At 50.5% G+C, this 21721-nt stretch overlaps 9 protein-coding genes across 9 annotated transcripts; 4 read left to right on the top strand and 5 right to left on the bottom strand.

The window, feature by feature from the left end:
* Window positions 1–892: 892 nt before the first annotated feature.
* NCS54_00890600 (FAD-binding-3 domain-containing protein) lies at window positions 893–3313 on the bottom strand (the record flags this gene model as incomplete). Its single annotated transcript, XM_053154271.1, has 6 exons — window positions 893–1824; window positions 1880–2071; window positions 2130–2324; window positions 2374–2629; window positions 2695–2967; window positions 3011–3313. The coding sequence occupies 6 exons, from the start codon at window positions 3311–3313 to the stop codon at window positions 893–895; spliced, it is 2151 nt and encodes a 716-aa protein (XP_053010246.1).
* A 1048-nt stretch (window positions 3314–4361) lies between these two features.
* Window positions 4362–6244, top strand: NCS54_00890700 (MFS domain-containing protein; the record flags this gene model as incomplete). Its single annotated transcript, XM_053154272.1, has 5 exons — window positions 4362–4513; window positions 4580–5005; window positions 5061–5818; window positions 5866–5970; window positions 6027–6244. The coding sequence occupies 5 exons, from the start codon at window positions 4362–4364 to the stop codon at window positions 6242–6244; spliced, it is 1659 nt and encodes a 552-aa protein (XP_053010247.1).
* Window positions 6245–6678: 434 nt separating this feature from the next.
* NCS54_00890800 (Hypothetical protein) lies at window positions 6679–7485 on the bottom strand (the record flags this gene model as incomplete). Its single annotated transcript, XM_053154273.1, has 1 exon — window positions 6679–7485. One exon carries the CDS (start codon window positions 7483–7485, stop codon window positions 6679–6681), a length of 807 nt encoding a protein of 268 aa, XP_053010248.1.
* Window positions 7486–7844: 359 nt separating this feature from the next.
* Window positions 7845–9426, top strand: NCS54_00890900 (FAD-binding PCMH-type domain-containing protein; the record flags this gene model as incomplete). The annotated part of the gene is made up of 4 exons (XM_053154274.1): window positions 7845–8312; window positions 8365–8488; window positions 8552–8673; window positions 8728–9426. The coding sequence occupies 4 exons, from the start codon at window positions 7845–7847 to the stop codon at window positions 9424–9426; spliced, it is 1413 nt and encodes a 470-aa protein (XP_053010249.1).
* Window positions 9427–9982: 556 nt separating this feature from the next.
* On the top strand, window positions 9983–12738 carry NCS54_00891000 (Hypothetical protein; the record flags this gene model as incomplete). The annotated part of the gene is made up of 5 exons (XM_053154275.1): window positions 9983–10100; window positions 10153–10207; window positions 10262–10512; window positions 10571–11532; window positions 11590–12738. The coding sequence occupies 5 exons, from the start codon at window positions 9983–9985 to the stop codon at window positions 12736–12738; spliced, it is 2535 nt and encodes an 844-aa protein (XP_053010250.1).
* Window positions 12739–13311: 573 nt separating this feature from the next.
* Window positions 13312–13872, bottom strand: NCS54_00891100 (Cupin-2 domain-containing protein; the record flags this gene model as incomplete). The annotated part of the gene is made up of 1 exon (XM_053154276.1): window positions 13312–13872. The coding sequence occupies one exon, from the start codon at window positions 13870–13872 to the stop codon at window positions 13312–13314; it is 561 nt and encodes a 186-aa protein (XP_053010251.1).
* Window positions 13873–14527: 655 nt separating this feature from the next.
* NCS54_00891200 (Histidinol dehydrogenase) lies at window positions 14528–15966 on the bottom strand (the record flags this gene model as incomplete). The annotated part of the gene is made up of 3 exons (XM_053154277.1): window positions 14528–14770; window positions 14832–15531; window positions 15593–15966. The coding sequence occupies 3 exons, from the start codon at window positions 15964–15966 to the stop codon at window positions 14528–14530; spliced, it is 1317 nt and encodes a 438-aa protein (XP_053010252.1).
* Window positions 15967–16647: 681 nt separating this feature from the next.
* Window positions 16648–17550, bottom strand: NCS54_00891300 (Hypothetical protein; the record flags this gene model as incomplete). Its single annotated transcript, XM_053154278.1, has 3 exons — window positions 16648–16815; window positions 16866–16973; window positions 17086–17550. 3 exons carry the CDS (start codon window positions 17548–17550, stop codon window positions 16648–16650), a joined length of 741 nt encoding a protein of 246 aa, XP_053010253.1.
* Window positions 17551–19128: 1578 nt separating this feature from the next.
* Window positions 19129–20184, top strand: NCS54_00891400 (Hypothetical protein; the record flags this gene model as incomplete). Its single annotated transcript, XM_053154279.1, has 1 exon — window positions 19129–20184. The coding sequence occupies one exon, from the start codon at window positions 19129–19131 to the stop codon at window positions 20182–20184; it is 1056 nt and encodes a 351-aa protein (XP_053010254.1).
* Between the last annotated feature and the right edge of the window lie 1537 nt (window positions 20185–21721).

Below are 21721 nucleotides of genomic sequence, written 5' to 3' on the forward strand. Positions count from 1 at the left end.
GTGAATGCGTCCAATGCCATCACCTACGGGTATGTTCTCTATCAGAAACCCTCCTCCATGCCTTCGGCGCGCTGTTCGGCGGAGGAGGCTACGCAGAGGTTATCTGCTGCTCATTAAGCGTCATCTTCTGGTCTGGATACGCTATTAATAAGAAGATACAAAAGAAGAGGCAAGAGAAGAAGGCCTCGGCAACAGAAGCGGAGGAGGCAGCAGTTGGAAACTCTGACCGAACCAACAGCAAGATGGATGCGGAGAAAATGACTGGGGGGAATCGAGTAAGCTGTGTGTCCCCGATGCCTGGTCCGAACAAGGGACCTGCGTCCGCTCCACTTGATCCGACGCTTCAGGAACATCCGAACAACCCACGTGTGTGCGACCCTGAGTGTCCGGGTTATGGAAAAGACTTTTGTCTCGCACACCAAGGGAAGCGACCCTCGCGCCCTACGAGCCCTGGTCTATTAGCGGTCTAAGCCTTCATTGATAGTTTAGGGTCACGCGTGTGCATGGCGATCAGAGGAGCCTTGTGAAGCTTATCAAGTTGATCAATACGTGAAAAAATGTCTGCTTACATCTAGCATGATATGCTGAACGAGCACATGAATAGCCAGAAAAGATTGCAAAGTGATTCTAAGGGACCAGGTTGTGAAAATCATGGGAAACGAAGCTCTGTACAATCTATATAGGGAACCTGATGTCAACTATTACATCACAAGCAGGGCAGAGTGTGGCATTAGGGTGGGTTGACCGACATCGTCTAGCAGCTAGTTGTGTTTAATTGGGATGCCACAATTTCGTACATAGACTATCCCCCAGTATCGGGAGTCCAATCTTTTCCTCATACAATATCATCTTGTCTTAACATAAGATAACTGCAAAACACTAGACCCATCAATCAATCAATCCGCCGAGCACTGGACACATCCGGTACACCAACGCCTTCCACTACCTTTCCACCGACCACCTCGTAGATCGGGATTTCAGCCAGCCTGGATATCACGTGGTGAAGGGTTGGCAAAGCTTCCCAATCGTGCGGATCAAACTCGAAGCTCGCCTTGTCCGCGGTGAAGATTCTCTGTACCTTGCTTGGTACGACCTTGGACTCTTCAGCATGGGGCACAAAGGTGGCGTATTCCGCATCTGCCTGGCCGCGTTCTCTCACTTTGGGAATGTATTTATAGGCGAAGATTCCGTCATCGTCCTCTCCTCCAATGGTACCCTTAGAGGAACTCGGGTCAGCTTCCCTCAGACTATTCAGTGTAAGAGACCCGAATTGGACGCCTTGCCATCCAGTCTGAACTCTGTAGCTATTTGTCCGGCGCCAGATGTCGACGGAGCAATACAGCTTTGGCATGCCCAGTTCTTCCCGGCCACTGACGATGGGATCAGTAAGGCTCTCGAATAACAGAGGCAAAAAGGTGCCATTCAGCACTGTTCCGTCCTTCTGAACATACTGAACACCATGGATGTACAGTCCTATGTGGCGATACCCCGAGCCGCCGAGCCACTCCATCTTGTTCAGCGTTGTCTGCGAGACGCTCGCGTACGCAACTGTGCCGGGGCTCTTGAAGCGGAAAGAGGACGACGGAAACAGGTTTTGTAGAACGGTGCGTGACGTCTTGAATTTGACGGACGCAGTAGTGAATGTTGAATGAGTCGCAACTCGTGGTTTGCCTTCGAAGGTCTGACGTGGACCTGGGAAGGGACCGAACGAGATGGGCATTCGCCAGTATAGATGAGGCTTTTGGGCCCAATCCCACTTGCGGAAGCGGTCAATGGAGTGATCCCACTCGTCGTGGCCCATGTTGTAGTTGCTGTACTCCATCACTGAGAGAAGTAGTGTCAGTCCTTGTTCGAAGAAGCCTGATCTGGAAAATCTCACTGTCAAAATCCTTATCCACTGAATCACGCCCAGCTCGACGAGAAAACTGTTGTATCTTGTGCGCTCGTTCCAGGCGGAACTCCTGATAAAGCTGTAACCTCTCAGGGACCTGCTCTGGCACTGTACCACGTGGGAGTACAACTGCCAAAGACGCAGCGTCTTCAATCGCAACACCAGCACCTTGGCCCTGGTCTGGACAACAAGCTCAGTTAGTCTTGAGACATTTGTGTGGGTACGTTTGTCTACTTACGGGGCAGAAATGGATGAGCAGCGTCGCCGAGGAGAGCCAGCCTATCCTTTGTCCACGATGGGAGGACCTCCATGTCCAGCAACTCCCACACCTTTAGGGAGCTCGCGTCTGCCTTGCCTAGCAGATTGACTAGAGCAGGATCAAAGTTCTCGTAAACTTTAAGGAGCATAGACTTGTTGGCGTCGGTGCTCCAATCTAATCATTCATCAGCCGCAGTTCGCCGCCCAGGAGGCAGGTAACCTACCCTCTATACTTCCCGGGTCGCTCTCCTCGCGAGGGTGAATGCAGACAAAATTGAACTGCTTATTGTCTTCACAAGGATACATGACAACTCGCCTGTCTGAGCCATACCAAATAATCAGCTGCCCATTGGTCTTTGCGAACCGTTCCGTCTCTGGATCATCAAGGGCAGCCTGGCGAGGAACGAGGAAGCGGAATGCACTCTTGCCTGAGCTGTGAGGCTTGACTTCTCTGCCCACAACCTTGGAGCGGGACTTGGACTATTTTGAAGGAGAGGCACCATGGATTAGTGTTGAAAAGGGCATAGTAGGAGGTCATCACTTACATGAACACCGTCTGCGCCGATTACCAGGTCACCTTGGATCTTATCTCCGCTCTCTAGCCAGACTGTCGCCGATGTGGGATCAACGTCCACGACTCGGCTACAAGTCCGTAACTCTGCTGGTACACCAGGGCCGTCGTGAGAAGTAGCCCGACGCTTCAACTCTTCATGAAGACGTACTCGATGCACCAAATGCCAGGGATGCTGCCATTGCTTGTTTGATTCTGTGAGGTCGACATCGCGCAGTTGCTCGTTATTTGCATTAAACTCGGTTATCTGTGCGAGGAAATCTCAAGTTAGCTACCGTCAAGGTTTCAACCCCAGCAAGATGACTTGCCCGTTCAAACAGATTGGCGCCAATATCCTCTGCAAATAAGCCAACGCGACGCAACAATCCATTGGCATTAGGAGCGAGGTGCATGGCTGCCCCTACTTCGTTGGCGAAGCGGGACTGTTCTAGGAGAGTGACATGATGGCCTTGCTTTCGGAGGTATATGGCAGCAGTGAGGCCTCCTATGCCGGCTCCGACAATGATGATATGCAGTCCATCGGAGCTGGTACTTGATGAAGAGCTGTTGACGCCGTTTGTGCCATTGGTGACTTGAGATTGGGTAGTGGCCATCTTGAGGTCAGTGGTGGGTTCTCTTGGGTGCAAGATAGACACTTTAGCTGTGAGTGTTGTCCAGATTTCTCTTCTTCCACTCCGCCTTTTAGCTGCTTTAAGCCATGCTTGGCGCAACAAGGCAATACCCCAGAAATGCTGGGTTCAACCGAGTTCATTGCCGCTAGCATTAATGCTACGGGCGGTGGCAATCGATAGTTGCTATGGTCCCGGCCCACCATCTTCCTGTCACCCCTTGTTGTGAGGGTCCAAAGGAGGGGCCGACAATGAGGGGTTTCGGAAATGAGGGGGATTGAGTCTCCGTCAACTCGGTATGTGGTCCATTGCTTTCGGGGGGACCAGCTCCGAAATTGTTATCTCCCGAAAGGTGAAGAAGGTGTGTCTCTTGCTTGTATTCGGTGTATCATGGCACTCCTTGTTGCAGATGAGGTGCACGAGTGGTGGAGGTAGCCTTGGCATCTTTTCTGGTGATTCTGATACTTGACCGCAAGAGACTTGGGGGCATAACGAGTGAGTGGTCTCACGAGGCCTGGTTGTTCGCCTACAGAGACCCTTTTATTATGAAAGACATCGAAAAAAAAAAAGCGTGATGCTTCACTGCTAATTCCTCTCTTCTGTTCCTATTTTGATCCTTGTGACTGTGACCAGCCGCTGGTATAATCCCTATTGCCGCACCTCTGTAACAATTCAGGAGTCTATTAGAGTTTCTCAGCTTTCAGAACGGCCTAGACCGCTCTGGGCAACCCCATGGGGTTCACGGCCAGGGCCAAGCCACGACCCCAGGATCTGGTCCTCCCCTCATCCGCGCGTACCGAGCAGGGTCAGGGTCACCGGCTGCTTCACCCTTCTTTCATTCGCCGCAGAGGTAAATCTCAGATTGTCTCGACCTCACCACCATCTCTGCAAGGTGATAAATACACCCATCCGTTACGCTCCCAGTCATCTTTACCTTTACCGATTGTGCTCCCAATTCGATCAGTTAATGACATCTTTCTGATTTATTGTCAATCATCATTCAACTACGTCTGTCTTGGTGACACCTGACACTATGTCAACAATCACTGCGGAAGGCGGCAAGGTCGCCGAAACCACGACGCGACAGGAGAATACTCTTGGAGAGCTCCGCCTTCGTCATGAAGAAACCAACGATATCATCCTCATTCCGACCCCAACAGACGACCCCAATGACCCTTTGAATTGGTTCGTATCCCCAATGAATATGTCTTCACCTGAAGTTACACCGCTAACCCCGTGGATCGCACATAGGTCGAAGCCGTACCGCGTCTACCTTGCCGTCCTCGTCTCTTTCGCCATCTTCTTCAGCAACTTCCTGGCGGCCGGCCCATCCGTCGCTCTCATAAGCATCACCACAGACTTCTTCGGTCCTCCAGGTCCCGACCTCAGCGGCAACATCGCCAAGGTTGCGTACTTTTTTACCAGCACTGCGCTCCTTCAGGGCATGTCGAACTTGATGTGGATGCCCCTCATCGCAAAGTTCGGTCGCCGACCGATATATGTTGTCTCGTTCGCTCTTTACACTGCCTTCTCGGCATGGGCTGGCGGTGCTACTTCATATAACAGTTCATTGGGAGCGCGTATCATGATGGGATTTGCTTCGGGCGCTGCCGAGTGTCTGGCACCATTGACAATCTCCGATCTCTTCTTTCTTCATGAGAGAGGCACCATTATGGCGTAAGTCTTTGGCCCAGCTACCCGATTAGAATAATTCATCCAACAAGTGTTCCAGGATCTATACTACCGCATTGTCTGCAGGAGTTGGCTGTGGTATCATCATCGCCGGACTCATCACCAAGGACCTGCACTGGAGATACATCTACTGGGTATCCGTCGCCTTGATCGGGTCCTGCACCACCCTGATCATCTTTGCCTTTCCAGAAACGAGATATAACCGTGCGGGGAATGCAGAAGTGCCACGAACGGTCACTCAGCACAAGATCATGAACCAAAGCTCCAAAGCTGAGGACATGGACCCCGAGGTCTTCCAAGCCGAAGTTGCATCAACAAGCCAGCCATCTCATCGATTTCCACCAAAGCGCACATATTGGCAAAGCCTGGCTCTTTTCAGTGGCATCCACACTCAAGAGTCGATCCTCAAGCTCTTCTTCCGTCCAGTCATCCTCCTAACTCTTCCTCCTGTTCTTTGGGCTACGCTGATGATGTCTGTCACGATTGGATTCCTCGTTGCCATTACTTCCAACTTTGCTGTCGCTTTCAATACCCTTTATGGCTTTGAGGCATGGCAGTCTGGTCTCTGCTTCATCGCTTGCCCTCTGGGAGCCGGTATTGGCGCTTTCTTTGGTGGACGGTTCAGCGACATGGTGGCTGACTGGTTAACTCGGCGCAATGATGGCATACGACACCCGGAAATGAGACTTCCTGCTGTATCAATCTCTCTCATTACTGCTCCACTTGCTCTTGTGCTGTATGGAGTGGGCATCGACAAGGGATTACACTGGATCGTGCCTACCATTGGCTTGGGTCTTTGTGAGTTGACTCATGATCAGGAAGAAAAACGCTAACAGACTCGATAGTGAACTTCTCAATTGTACAGGCCACCAACATCAGCCTGGTCTATACTATCGATGGCTACCGCCCAGTGGCCGGAGAACTTGCTGTGACACAGCATGCATTCAAGTGTGAGTCTCATAAGTTTTGCGTAAGCAGGTTTTCAGTACTGACTGTCATTACTCAGCTGCTTTTGGCTTTCTTCTTTCATTCTATACAAACCCATGGATTGCAAAGTCCGGGTATTCCAATGCATTTGGTGCCATGGCAGGTATTTCGGGGAGCGTTATCTTGATGTGGATTCCCATGTACATATGGGGTGGTCGAATTCGTCATGCTACCTGGAGCTGGCCCTTTGTTAAGCGCTTGGCTCACTGGCACCAGGATCGTGAGGTTGGCGAATAATAGACTCCTCAGGTCTCCCACTCTGAGCTCAGCTACCAAGTACAAAGGGTTTCGGCATCCTGACCGGGGCGTAAGATGACGAATTCAGGGGGAGCAGTGCGATTCAATATCATCTCGGCTGGAAGGGAATGTTATTACTATTTCTGAGCTTGGCATTGATTTGACACGACTCGAAGAGTGATTTTGGCTCTAAGCTTTCCCGGGTAAAAGCCAAAATAGTGCTCAGGCCCATCGTTATCTACGCTCGGGTGCGTATGCTCGTAGAAAGTCTTCACTCGGTCGCGGTAGAAGTTCTATTCAGTGCATGATGTCTGGCTACGTCAATTACAGCTTGAGCTGTTGAGATTTCAAGTGATCACATGCATGCTAAAGTACGAAATTAAGCGTCCAAAGGCATCGTTGAGCCATGGTCAAGGCAACTCAATTTAACAGGACTAATCAATATGGAGACCCCCATTAACAGCTAAATGAACACCATTAACCCAGCTTGCACGCTCCTCGCAGAGAAACCCAACAGCAAAGGCAATCTCATCCGGCTTTCCCATTCGCTTAGCCGCAGGCGTGGCATCAATTGTTGGCTGCAAAATACGCATAGCCTCCTCCCCAGCCGCCAGAAAGCCTTCTGTCTCAGTTGGCCCAGGAGACACGGCATTCACTGTGCAGCCATACTTTGGAGGCAGTTCCTTGGCCCAGCATTTTGTGAAGGAGTCCACCATGCCCTTTGTACCTGCGTAGATAGTCTGTAACGGGGGAGGACCTCGTGAGCTCGCCGAGCAGATGTTGACGATTCGTCCGCTCCCTTTGGTCAGATAAGGGAGACTTTGCTGTGTAAGCAGAAAGGTTGCTCGCCCGTTGATGTTGACCAGCAGATCCCAGTCGTCCAAGGTCTGCTCTTCAAATGGCTTGTTGACTGCGATAGCCACGTTGTTGACGACAATATCCAGTCGTCCAAACTCTTGGACGGCTGACTCTACCAGGGTTTTGGGACCGTCGACTGTGCTCATGTCGGCACAAACAGCCATAGACTTGGTTGGCAGTCTCGCGGCTGCTTCGTTGGCCTTGTCCGCAAGAGACGAGAAAGGATAATTTATGGCGACATGTGCTCCACGAGACGCGAGCTCTCTCGCAATAGCGTAACCAATTCCGCTGTCGCTGCCTGAAACGATGGCTACTTTTCCTGACAGAGTTTGTGATGCCAGGTCTGTCGAGTTTGGTGTAGCGTATCTAGCCATGAGAGACATTGTTGAAATGGATGTCTCGTTACCACGATTGCCACCAGTCTCGATATTAACCCCCGTGCATTCTTTTAGACCAGTCATCGCCCTTCTGAGCCGTTTCTGGATGTGGGGGAGGAGGCGATGTGACGCCTCTCCCCGCGCTCTCGGGATGTGGGAGAGTGGTCCCGGGCTGCCCGGATGAGTGACCGCGTGCGCCCTTTGCCGCGTCTCGATAGCCATTATCCGGGGGGTCACGGATTGAAGTTTGAGCTAACCAGTTTTTTGTTAGTCTTGTGGAAATTAATGCGAGTATTTAGCTACCAGAACCTTGATCGACGTACAGCACATGTCATCAACAAACAACCTTTCCATTCTCGTTCATCATGGTCAACGACAAAGAAATCGCGATTGCCCGCTCGCAGCTACCCTCCTCCTTCCCTATCATTTGGCAAGACAGCATCCTTTGGGAAAAAGCCAGGGTCGGCCGTGTCTTCAATCACCGGCGGCCGTCGAGGCAGCCGCTCGCAGTTGTCGAAGCCACTAGAGAGGAACATATTGTAGATGCTGTTCGTCTCGCGCGTACTCTGGGAACACGAGTGTCAGTACGGTCCGGCGGGCACAGCTGGGCAGCCTGGAGTGTGAGGGAGGGTGCCATTCTGATTGACCTGGGCAAGTATCATGACTTTCTATTGGATGAAGACACTGGGGTGGCGCAAGTGTCCCCCAGTATGACAGGAAGAATGGTCAACAAGCTGCTGGGACAACGTGGACGCATGTTTCCTGGCGGTCACTGCCCGGAGGTTGCTCTGGGAGGTTTTCTACTACAAGGGGGTATGGGGTGGAATTGCAAGGTAATTGTGCAAAGTTAATAATCCGAATGCTGCTAACGCGTGGGACATCAAGAATTGGGGCTTCGCATGCGAAAGGCTCCTGGCTGTCGATGTGGTTACTGCCAACGGAGAAACGAAGCACTGCGATAGAAACGACAACAGTGATCTGTATTGGGCAGCACGGGGAGCAGGTCCAGGTAACTCTTCAGCAGATACAATGCCACTATAGCTACAAGTCTGGAGTTCTGACTTTCTACCAGGATTTCCAGCTGTCGTGACCCGTTTTCATTTGCAGACAATTCCTGCCTTCACCCACATGCGGTCCTCCATCTACATCTACGAGAAGCAGGATTACGAAAGAGCATTTTCATGGGTACTCGGGGTATGTTAAATGCCCATTAATTATCCTTGGCACGTTACTCACCAGAAAGCCTAGATCGCATCTGATTTCGACGAGAGCACAGAAATTGTTGCGGTAGGAAACCATATACAAGGACGAGAGGGAGAGCATATCACGATCCTCTTCGTGACATTCAAAAACAGCGAAGTGGAAGCTCAGGCCGCTCTACAACCAGCGCAAGACTCGGCACCACCAGGACATGTGATTTCATGGTTTTGCAAGCCGACGTCGCTTGCTGAACAATACGACGACCAGCATGCCGCCAACCCGGATGGCCACAGGTATGCTGTCGACAACTGTTACGTCCAGAACGATGCAGATGTCGTCTCCGTGCTCAAAGAGTCTTTCACTTCGTTACCTACCAAAAAGTCTTTCTCGTTATGGTACTCGATGGCACCAGGCTCAAGGCGAAGTGTTGAGGATGGCACCATGGAAGACATGGCTCTCTCCATGCAGACCGATCACTACTTTGCCACTTATGTTATTTGGGAAGACGAGTCGGAAGACCCCAAGTGTCAATCCTGGGTTACGAAAATCATGGACGAGGTCAAGAGCAAATCTGATGGAGCGTATCTAGGAGATTCTGACTTCCAGAAGCGTCTGACAAGGTTTTGGGGACAGGAACAGGGAAAACGATTGATGGATATCAGGAAGAAGTGGGATCCTTGTGGAACAGTTGCTGGTTATCTAGATGAAGGGGACAAGAGCGGTGTCGATGGTCTGCACAATGTATAGGTGGTTACTCGAACCCTGTCAAGATTATTACCCTATAGCCAGCAAAGTTCAGCAAGATTTCCAACCTCATGGGTAATATTCATACTACTAGGGTCTTTCTTTTGCAGTATCAGAAGCCTCCATTAAATCGAACGTCGATTCTTATGGGTTGTTGTAGATAAGTGGCAGCTGATCATTAAGAAATTAGTTTTCAGATGTTGATGAGTGGTCTCGTCTTCCGCTTCCGACTTCACTCCATCGAGTCGCTTTCCACAGGCGACATACGCTAGTACAAGTCAGGAACCTTGCGGAGAAGCTTCCGGTCAAACGATTGGATAGAAACCCCCGCCAATTGGCAGGATGTGGATGCCTCTAGGAGAAGATGATTGGTTGTCAAACCTCCATGGTTGTGTGGACTCCCGACGCGATCTGGGGTTTTTGCGGGGTAGCCTCCTCCTTCAGTCACGCCCGGCAGTCCTGACGGCAAGGGTCCGGATGCCTCAGGACCATATCAAATGGCATCTTCTTCCCTGTAGAGGCACAGACCTCATATGTGTCCTTCGACACGCCAGGGACCATGGACACTTCACAGGAAAAGCAATCTTCCTCAGTGACTCAACGCAACCACTTTCAGTGTTCCTATTGCCAGCGAACCTTTGGACGCGTCGACCATCTCACACGTCACATTCGATCTCGTTAGTCGCCCCTCTTCCTGTGAAGTTTGAACCTCCAGCTGAAACCCCAAAGACTTGCAGGATAGACCGTTTCGATGTGAGGTGTGCGACAAGGCATTCGGACGACAGTTGGTGCTGGCCATTCCCTAGAATCGGGCAACACGCTGATTCGACGCAAACAGAGATCTGCTCAAACGCCATGCAACATGTCACGACCCCAGTGAGCCTGGAAGCAAGCGACAGAAGCGTGCCTCAGCTCTCGCACCTCGAGTCTCCCAAGCATGCAAAGCATGTGCGGCATCTAAACTCAAGTGCGACGAGGACGCCTCTTGCAAGCGCTGTGTCACTAAAGGCATCCACTGTGAACGGGAAGCGCGGAGTATCGTTGTTGGAGAGAAGCGTATCACGCAAGCCAGATCAGAAACGACGGACGGTGAGTATAAAATGATTTTATTTTATCCGCTTCACATGCTAACTGAGAGATCAAGTAGAGCAAATCCAGCCATTATCAATCCTTGAGCAGCCCAATCACTTACCTTTTCTTGAGCATGACTTTTCAACCTTCTTACGGGGCGTCATGACACCGACACATGGAGACCCTGGCCGTTCAATTGAGCAAATCGATTGGACTAGTATTGACCCTGCATATGATCCGCTTCAATCTCACGGTCTGTTAGACTTCAGAGCTGATAGTGACATGAGGTTTGACGATGTTGCCATGGGCCTCGGAGATTTACCGTGCAGCCCTTCATTCTATTATAATGGAATCTCGCTAGAACCCAAATCTTCTGTCGTTATTCCCGCACAACCCCAGAAACTTGACTCTGATGGTCGACCTCTTGCACTAGGCCATGCAGCCTACAAGGAATCTGCGCTGGGCATGTGGGAGCCTACTCAGCGGGATCATATTAACTCGAATACCAAGGCTCTCTCCGTCCTTGGGGAGAGTCCACATGATCCCATAATCTTGTCAGGTCTCGATGAGAACCCCTCTCAACAATTCAGCCCGCTTCATAGCAGCCTCAGAGACCAGATGTTGCTGCTGACGCTGAATGCTTGCAAACCTGAGAGCAAGCTCGCCATAATCCGAGCATTTCCCACCCCCGAGATATTATCCAAGCTCATCCAGAGCTTCTTTACTCATCACCGGAACCAACCCGACTCTTTCATTCATGGTCCTTCGTTTGAACCCAATGAGCAAGGCCCCGAGTTCATCTTGGCTCTCGTCAACATTGCAACCACATTCGCCGACTCCAAGATCCTGCATTCACTAGGATTCTCTCTTCATGAGGTGGTGCGTGTATCGCTGCCCAAGATGTTTGAGCAAGCCAACTCATTGACGAGAGCTCTGGACGCTTTGCAGGCTTTTGTCCTTGATATTGAGATGGGGCTGTGGAGCGGTCTTAAGAGGAAGATGGAGATTGCAGAGAGCCAGCGCCAGATGCCATACACGGTATTTCTTCTTTCAATGTCTCGAATGGCCGGTTTTTGCATACTAAATGAGTTGTAGATGTTACGACGAGGTGGTAAATTTGGCAGAGCTGATCAATCCGCTTCTCCTCCGCTGCCAGAGGATGTGGGTGATGTTTTGCAAAAGAAGTGGCTAGCTTGGATTGAACAAGAGAGCTGTAACCGACTAGTATACCATACATTCATCATGGACACCCAAGTCAGTATCGGCATGTCAACCCAGCCGTTGTTATCCTTTTCCGAGTTCAAGACGCCAATGCCTGAGTCAAGAGATTTGTGGCTTGCCCCGAATGCGGAAGCGTGGAAGGCCCAGTACCTGAGAAAAGAACGTGACGAAAACAGGCTGAGCCTGCTGTTATATCTTCGAGAGTCTGCCGAGATTGACGACACGTATGACATCTCCTTCTGTCGGTTGATCATACTCTGTGGGATCTGGGGCATGATTTGGCAAGGTCTCCAGACGGAGGCCGTGCTGGGCAAGCCAAAACACTCTGATGCAGCATCCAAGCTTCGGCACCAAGAGATATTGCAGACCCTCAAATGCTTTGTCTTGAACATGCCGGAAGAGGAAACACCCTCACATGATGCGTCATCTACACTACTGTACGAGCTAGTCCAGATGCACCTGCACATGCCATTTGAAGAGGTTGAACTCTTCGCAGGCAAGGGAGACCAGAATGATGCACGCCACGCACTACCCTTGCTCTCGGACTGGGCTAGCAGCGAGGAGGCGAGGAAGGCCATCTGGCATGCTGGCCAGGTCCTCCGAGCAGCAGAGCAATTCGCACCAGCCCAGCTTCGAGGATTCTATACTATTGCCCTCTACCAAGCCAACCTAACCCTGTGGGCTTACGCGGTAGTCTTGCAAGTCAATGGTGTTGACAGGGAGCAATCGTTACAGCCAACGGGCGCAGCTGTCTGTCTGAATGGGCCCGACTCGCCGACCATACAGAGGTTTATTAGTCGCGGGAAACTAGCCATGGTTTCGATCAGACCCAATTCTGCGCAAAGCGACGACGTGTCTATCTCACTGATGGACCAAGAAGCGGTTGTTGACAATGTTGTTGGGATTTTGGGGGCCAACTTTGCACACTGCGAGGCTCTTCCGCCTCTGGTCGAGAATCTTCAACAGCTGCTCGGCAATCTCGGCCGGGCCGCGACAAGCATCCGAGACTACCGCGCAGCTTGATACAAACAGCATCTAGATAGAGCACGTCGCGTATTGTCTCTCCACGTCGGGTACATACCCGGGGATGTGGGGGAGGGGGGCCGAGCGGACCTCCTCGAGTTTGTAGCACGAGACGTAGAGACTGAGAGATAAGACACTAGATCAATTGAACCAGCCATCGAGTATCAACAATCATAGCTTCAAGTTCCGTACTGTAGATGCTTTGCTCCAAGGTTCAACAAACATGCCGACAGAAATCCGCCACGATCCACACACCGTGAACACTGATTCGTTCCCTTATGTGTATGAGCAGAATGCAACAATAACGCTCTAGTCAAGCAAGGGGCTCGTGAGGTGCAATGTCTATCGCCCGCAATCTACAGAGCAGGGTGAAAAAGTGCTAGTGTTGGTGACTTATGGCCCTTACAGCAAAGACACATTCTATGGAGAGTATGTTTCCAAAGACTTGATTGTAAGCCAAGATAATTAAGAACGTTTGCGAGCAGCAAAGCCTCCATGATGACCAAAAAAGGCAGCTCAAGATTGGGCAACAAATTTGCTGTCTATCAACCTATGATAACCTTTGTCTACGTTTCAATCCCTGTCATACCCCGGAATTGTGTCCGTCGAGTTGTCCATCATTTCCTTGCCCCCAATTACCAGACGCTCAGCCGGTTGTAAAACATACAACATTCTTGCCCATGACGTGTCACTCCTATTCTTCCAAGCGTGGTTTGTTCCTCTCTGGACGGAAATATCGCCCCTCTTCATCGTCCGCTTTTCCCCGGAGTCCAGGATCAAGTCGACTTCGCCTTCAAGAACGGTTCCAAAATCCAGGCTGATAGTGCGATGCATCGGAGACAATGCACCTGGGGGCATGTCTACTACTCTCAAGACAGTGCCCGATGGGATGGTTATACCAGGTAGATTCTGGGTATAATGTTGGTACGTGTCGATGTCTCGGCCATTTTCTAGCGTGACGGGAAACTGGTCCGTGGCGTAGCAGAGCGCAAAGTCGACGTTGTCAGGAAGAGTCTGAAAGGGGGCCTCTTCTGATATGGCATCAGAAAAGGTAGTCTTGCCATCGGATGTGTGCGTGGTGATGAACCGCTGGATTGGTCTGATATCCTTGCGCGTATTCTCTGATGAGGCCATTGTGTTTGAAGACTTTGATCCAAAAGGGGTAACTAACGTGCATGGCCAGAATGCTTCCAGCCCAGATCCAGATGCCACTGAAATACCCCAAAGATGGTACGGGAAACCGGTAATTCCGCGTGGTTTCAGGGGGCCGATGGGCAGTCGAGGCTTGCCCACACTCGGCCATCCTTCTGATCCCCCGCGGGAACGAGTCCACATTCCGAGGCGGGCGAGGCATAGTTCCGAATGCAGGACTTTCGAGTAGTGGAAGAAGACTCGCTCGACACCTCGCCCGTGCTTCCAGGCAAGCTACAATTGTTAGGCAAGCTTCGTGGGGGTGCGTGAGAGGCTGTCAGTCAACATGCTCTCCCCTACATTGATTATTTGGCATATGGAGAGAAGAGTGAAAGTCACAATGCACATTTGCCATGCACTTCCCAACATAGATACGAGACATTTGAGTTACAGCTTGCAATTTTAGTTAAGTTCCAGGAGTAGTTGATTTAAGTATAGATCTTTAACGGCATCGTCACCTTAGGAGAGGCCTAGGTCACTAACATTTCGTGGCGATCGATGTAATCATAGGCAAACCGAGATAAAATAGCTAGAGAGTGATGTATAAAAAATTCTCTTTCTGAATGGAACACCCCATTATTTATTGAACCCAATCTTCCTATGGTTTGACCCAGTCAAACTTATCCTTTAGGTACAGGCTTGCGCGGATGTCCCCCGATCTCGCATGACCCTCAAAAAGCTCTACTCTAGCAGCTCTGCCACAAAGGCGACCAAGCTTGCCACTCTCTTCGGCAGATGTGACCTCCTGGTAGGTGACGGTACGGAGAAACTTGCCCACCCATAGCCCTCCAGTATACCTAGCTGCATGCTTGGTAGGCAGAACATGGTTGGTTCCGATGCACTATGTGAAAGACATCAGTATGATGAGAGAGTAGCTGAAAGGTGTCGGGGTGTCTGCCCACCTTGTCACCGAACGAGACACAAGTCATAGGCCCGAGAAAAAGAGCGCCATAATGCTGCATCTTGGTGAGGGCGTCTCTGGGGTTTGCTGTGAGGATTTGAACATGCTCTGAGGCGAACTCATCGGCAACTTGATAAGCTTCATCGATGGTGTCAGTGACAATCACCTCACCAAAGTTCTGCCATGAAACACTGGCCACCGCTGCCGTCTTCAAAGTGGCCAACTGTTGGTCGCAGTACTCTATAGTACGCTTGGCTAGATCCTCCGACGTGGTTATCAGAACAGCTGGCGTGTCCGGCCCGTGCTCAGCTTGACTGAGGAGATCTGTGGCGACGGTGTAGGGATCAGCCGTATCGTCAGCGACAATCAGCACCTCGGTCGGTCCAGCGAAGAGGTCGATGCCGATCTCGCCAAACAACTGCCTCTTGGCTTCAGCAACAAAGGCATTCCCTGGGCCAGCGATAAAGTCCACTTTTGGAATTGTCTCAGTTCCGACGGCCATGGCTGCGATAGCCTGGATGCCGCCGAGAATGAATATCTGGTCTGCTCCTGCGAGATGCATGGCAGCGACTGTTGCCAGAGGAAGCTTGCCTGCGGCTGGGGGCGTACAGGCTACGACGTTCCTCACACCAGCTACCTTGGCGGTCAGGATAGTCATGTGTGCGGAAGCTAGCAATGGATACCGCCCGCCCGGGATATATCTGTCTCAACAGTCAGTCCCAATGCACCTTGGTCAGCGAGTGGGCGGCCAAGAGAACTCACGCGCCGACTGAGTCAATCGGATTGTTCTTCTGGCCTAGCACGACGCCAGGGGCCATTTCGAGTTCAAATTCCTTCAGTGAGTCCTTCTGGGCCTCGGCAAATTTCCGCACATTTGCCTGAACCGTTTTGATGTCTTGGATCACCTGCTCCGGGAGCTCGGCCATGACTTGCTCGATATCCTTCTTGGATAGCTCGAAGCTGACAGGAGACCATTTGTCGAACTGCTCGCTGTATCGACGAACAGCGCCGTCGCCCTGCTGACGAACGGTGTCGATCACTCCTTTCACTATTCCCGCTACATCAACCGGTGATCCGTTTGTTTTGGGCCTAGATGCACCAGAAGCAGCGGGTCGTTTAACGTATGTACGGGTCATGATGGCTTTGGCGTGATAAGAGGGTAACTAGCCAGATTAGGGAGTGTTTGTGAATTTTCACGATGTTATCATGTAGACAAGGATACAGGATCTTCTTCTTTTATTGTTATTGCCTATTCTCATCAACTTCAGGAATGTCTGTATCTCGTCGTTGTGTCGCCCAGGTCTATCGGCTCTGTGTGGCCTGGTCGGCTTTGAGGGGGAGGGGATCGGAAATGTGGGCGGCCCTCCCCTATTGCACTAGCACTAGGGGGCTCATTCCTCAACCCACTTTCATCCGGCAACTTCACCAGTGAGATTCGGCAATGGCTGTAAGCAACAGTCACCCCGAGTATCATAGAGGAGGAACTACACACATCCCAACCTGTATGAGATGACCCTGCCTTGGAGTGAGAAGGCGAACATCAAGCGTGAAGGTGTACGTGTGTCTCGATATTAGGCAGCTATTGAGCAAACCCTTTTGATTCAGATCATAATCCAGTAGTCTTCAATGACAGCCAAATCTAATGAAGCCAGTTTCTCTCTTCTTGAAGAGGGTAGAAATGGCAGCCTGTCCCCCCAGAGTATCGCTATCTACTTCAACTATTGCATCTACACTTATCCTGCCTTCAGTCTTGACTGCACCTTCAATACCTTTCGATCAAAGACCTCCCTCCACCCGTAACCGTATTTGTATACTCGTCAAAGGGTGAAGCCTGCATCAATAATGGCATTCTGACCAGTGACCGACTTAGACACCACAAAGACTTTGACTTGCTGTATAACATCCTCTACCGTAGCAAATCGATCCAGCTTGTTGGATTTCCGAGCAAGTTCAAGCCGCTGAGGTGGGAACGAAAGGCCCCATTCCTGGATATGTGAGTAATTGTGCGTATCACTTGCAACAGGACCGGACTGACCGTGAGTAGAATTCCAGGAGATATGGTGTTGACTCTTATAGACGGAGCTGCTAGAGTAGCGAGACACCTGCCAAGGTGAATCTGTGCCGACTTCGTCACTGCGTAAGGCTACGAGAGCGTACCAGGAGCAATCAGCCATTAGTCATACCGGTTAAGAAGTAGGGCAAATTACCACACTGCTCCCGCTGGGTTTGACTCCCGCCAAACTAGCTGTGCTTACAAACGCCGCAGCTCCAGCGTCTCGCAAGTTGCTTTCTTCGAGATACTTCTTTGCCGCATGGAAGAGCCACAGATGACTTTTCACGTTGGCAGTGAAGCAGCGGTCCCAATCGTCCTCATCGATATTGTCTTCCAAGTCTGAAAAATTACGCATGCGAGTCCATCCGACGTTGGAGATGACGACATCTAGGCGACCTCCAAACCTAGCGGCTGCATTTGTGACGAGAGATTTGACTTGGGACTTGTCGCACATGTCCGCTTGTATGGATTGAATCGATACTCGACCTTTAGTGTGCGTTGCATTGGATTCGTCTTGTATGCTTTTCACAAGGTGTTCTGCACGCGATGCGTTGCTGTTGAAGTTGATAACCACATTCATGCCGAGGTCAACGGCTAACATGCGGGCAATGGCGGCGCCGAGCCCACTGCTGGCAGCTGTGACGAGTGCAACTTTCGCTTGAGACATTATAGTGCTTTGAAGATTGGCATGGGAGTTCTATACAGTGGAAAGAAATTGATCTAGTTATAGACTGTGATTTGCCCTCCGGCTGATTTTATAGTCCAGTTGCCTCTTACTAAAATTCCCTCCACTCCCGTTCCGAGTATTTACCAAGTTCCCAACAAGTCTCTTCACAGGTGGGCCCGAAGAGTGGAAATCGCTCCCCACGTCGTACGCTTGACGGGAGCGTCTGCCACACTAGGGGCTATTGCATAGTGTCTAATCTAAGATTCCCCAGTTGAAATTCACATGTCCTACCGTCTAACTACGAAAAAGCGGCCACAAAAACAACCAGGGTTAGATGGGGTTGACCCTCCCTTCCTTGTCCGCTCGGTGTAAGTTGGTTCCACTGCCGTTCTGCGAGTCAACTTCGAATTCGCTCATTGGCGAGGTATTTTCCGACGAAGCGTCTTCTGTGTCAGCTAAAGTGAAGAAATCTGGCGCCGTTTATGCCAACTAGAATCTCTCTGGGTTAGCAAGGCTGAAGGACGGACATGAATTGCCCTTGTTCCCAGACTTGAAACGTCGTCTGGCTTAACTCTTCTGCCTATCCATATATCGTCATATCAGGCGGTCTCCTGCCGCCTTGCTGTGACAAACGGTTCGACAAAGTTCATCTACTCAGACAGCACCTACCAGCCAAGCACAACATGGTGCCTTCTCTGCTGCCTTACTCGTGCAAGCCTGAGTATGTGCTCCAGGCAGACCATCGTTGGAGAGGAACTATTTTTGATCCTAGCGAGTAAGATGAGTTAACCACCATGCAGGACCGTCTAATGAATCACACATCTAGGTTAATGTATAACTAAAGTTGTTATATAGGTAAGCAGGATATAATTTAAATTCTATTAGCATTCGCATTGCTTTTTAGTTTAAAAAAAAATCAGAACATCTTTATAGAAATTTATTTAAATGTTTCCCTTGACGTAGTTCTTTAACCTTCTGCCAGCTGCGGACACGATGCTGCTGTTTTGTTCCCAGCTCGGAATTGTCACGTTTCTCTCCACCCACCTTGATCACTAACTCGACCTCTTCATCCACATCAGCCCCTCTGTCTCTACCCTTTGGACTAAACATAGATTTTCCAGTAATTAGAGTCTCAGCTAGAGTATGAATCGTCGGTCCGGATTCGATACCGCATACTTGTCTGCCCGGAATTGCGGCACGGCGGTTATGGGGCCCAATATCAACACCGGACTAAAAGGCATTAGTGTCCTGCACCTTCAGTTCTAAACGAGGCAGATTCCGGATATCTCGGCCCCGGACTTTTCAACACGACAACTCCGGGCTTCATTCGCGGCTCTGGAACCAGTAGGGATAATTGCCGCCCGTATGTGACGGAATGAGATGCGGTAAAGGTAACCGAATCTGGTGAAGCTTCGAGGCTGCTGATGTGCTTGATCCTTGGACCTCCATCGCCAGCCCAGTTGGCCATCCAAAGCTCAGCCGCACTGTTCAGTTATATTAATTGCTGCAGAGCCCATGCTCAACCCGCGAGCCTCGATCCCCATTTCATCCGCCCTCCCCCGATTCGAGTTCGCCAACATGGTACAAGCACATCCCGTTTTGCTCCTCGGCTTCGGTGTGCTAGCCACGGCTGCAGATGTGAGCCTAAAGAGTACGGGTTGTGCCGATGCAGCAGGATTCGAGAGTTGCCAAAATTCTGCGAACAAGAAGACAACAAGCTGCATCAATCAGGCTCATCGAGATGACAGCCAAAAGGAAATTCTCGCGTGTGGCTGTCAAGACTACGTCAACAACTACAACTGCTTCGCCGCTTTCTGTTGGAATAAAGTCTGGGAATGCGACTATCAGGAGTACATCGTCTCTTACCTCCAGAACTGCCCAATCGCGAAACTCCCCGTCCCATACTTTCCTGCTCCGAAGCAGGCCCCCAGCTCATGTTCGTGCAATCTTGGCAAGGTTTATCTCGCCATTCACGACGCCATTCAACAAACGGAAACGTGTTCGGACGATTCCGATTCTGCCGATGCGGGAAGCAACCTGCAGCGAATGCAAGGCTGCTCCTGTTGTGAAATCAGTGGAGCTCTTTCAAGGCAAGCACGAATTCACTCCGAGTTTCAAACACTACTAACACTCGCTAGTATTGTCGAGATCTGTCCTGACACGGATCCCAAGTTCGCCGGACTCGACGAAATTTCCCAGCTCGAGACACAATTGAACGTCCAATTCGATACGTGCGGAAAGTACATGGATACCTATGATTGTCGTTCCGATCTCTCGTTCTCGCTGGATGGCGTTAGCACCTTTTACAAGCCCGATGATTCGCTCAAGACCGGTACAGCTACCTTGAATAACGGTCCAGGCACAGTCACAGCTCCAGCAAGCGGTCATATATTCACATACACCAATGGAGGTGATGGCGTTGTCTATACCATCACAGCCGCTGCTGATAAAGCCGGTTCTGGAAGCAAGGGGGATTCCAGTGGGAGTAAGTCTACGTCAATCCCTACTGAAAGCTCTTCAGAGAGTAAGGGCAAGGCTACGGAGTCCAGCTCCAAGAATGCAGGAGCGATGTTGGAGACTGGAAATTACTTGGTGCTGGGGGCAATCCTTGTGTCGATTCTTGCTGTCTGGTGACCTCATGATGGTGTAGAAAGCTGGTCAGCTCGACCAAGTAGTATTTGATCATCCCCGTACACTCGAAGTTAGAAAAGGTGGCCCTACCACTGCTGGAAGCCTATCGAGCTCCATACACTATGTCTACCCTTTCTACCCCTATCTCATATCCCTAAATCTTCCTAGCCAGCTCACGTTTTCATAGTGCTGATAACCTGAAGGGGATGTCCCTAGTTGTACGACGGATTTTTTGACTCTATCGTCTCTTCTTTTTGTAATAATCAGCCTTCGCTTACATGCCTAACATTGGTCACTTAAAAAAGTCCCTGAGCAATGCGGTCAACAACTTCCACCCGGAGTCCTGAAAGGCCATTAATATGAACCCTGGTAAACTCCTGCCCTTTGCTGCGACATGACTCAATTTGGTTGTTGGTGTTCCAGGGGCAAACGAGCTAATGGCCTACGGAACCACTTTTCGTTTTCTTCTTTCTGCAGTTGCCTTATCGAAATGCTGTTTTTCTGAGTAGGTCACGATACCTTGTGTATAACGATCGCATTCTCACCACCAGGGCTAAACAGTGGCAGCCGATCTATCTTCAATAAGGCTCCAAGCCGTGACGAAGAGCATCAAATGAGGGGGTCCACGATCCGATCACGTGTCTCGTAGCCAACTTGCACCCCGGCTACAGGTATTGATGCATAAAGCATGTTCATAGTATATCATGGTGTGCTTGCGCTTGAACTGGGGTGTTAACATGTAGTGCATGGAACGCGTAGCGACCCAGAAGCTTAAACGCAGCTCTCTCTCGGGAAGCGTCAGGTACTCGTATGATGAATGAGCATGGATGCTAAGCTGGTATGATGCCTGGACAGCTAGGGCATGTGCTGTCTAGCTTTTAGTTCAGTGCTAACTATTTTACTGGTAAATACTTAGAAGAAGGAGTGTTTGATCTGGTGACTCGTGGCCAGCTTCTGCAAGATGGATCAGATGGAACAACGTCCTTGAGACCAACCGACTCGAGTTTGGCGGCAAACTGGCTCCACAGCAGTAGCATCTTGTGTGGCCTGGAAAATGAATTTGCTTAGCAAAGCTTGAGTAGCATGATTAAATACCCGCTTGGTGGCCGTCTTCATCCCCTGTGTCTTATCAAATGCTCTCTAGAATAATTGGTTGGTTGATAAAGGGAAAGACAGCACCAACATTATCAAAGAAGCGCGATATCCATATCATTCCCTCCTCTCTCCCAGCTGAAATCTATATACCAATATTCCCGGCACCTGCAGGCCCGGTGCTGGGTTAATCAGATCGTCAAGGCTCCTAATGAAGGTGGCTTCTACTATGACCGAGATTCGCGATGCTTGTTACGAGAAACAAAAGCAGGGCCTGGTTACAGTTTGAACACAGGGTTGATTCAATTGCTATGTGAAACTGTGGCGGAGACAGAACAGCAAAATGTCTCAACAAAATAGCAGATGGTGCTACGTGATAATGGGTGATCAAAGACTCCACGCTGCTAGCACTCGATTGGAGGCTCAGACTTGCCTGAAGCCCCGGCAG

The sequence above is a fragment of the Fusarium falciforme genome, chromosome 7, assembly GCF_026873545.1.
Source record: "Fusarium falciforme chromosome 7, complete sequence".
NCBI classification, from domain to species: domain Eukaryota; kingdom Fungi; phylum Ascomycota; class Sordariomycetes; order Hypocreales; family Nectriaceae; genus Fusarium; species Fusarium falciforme.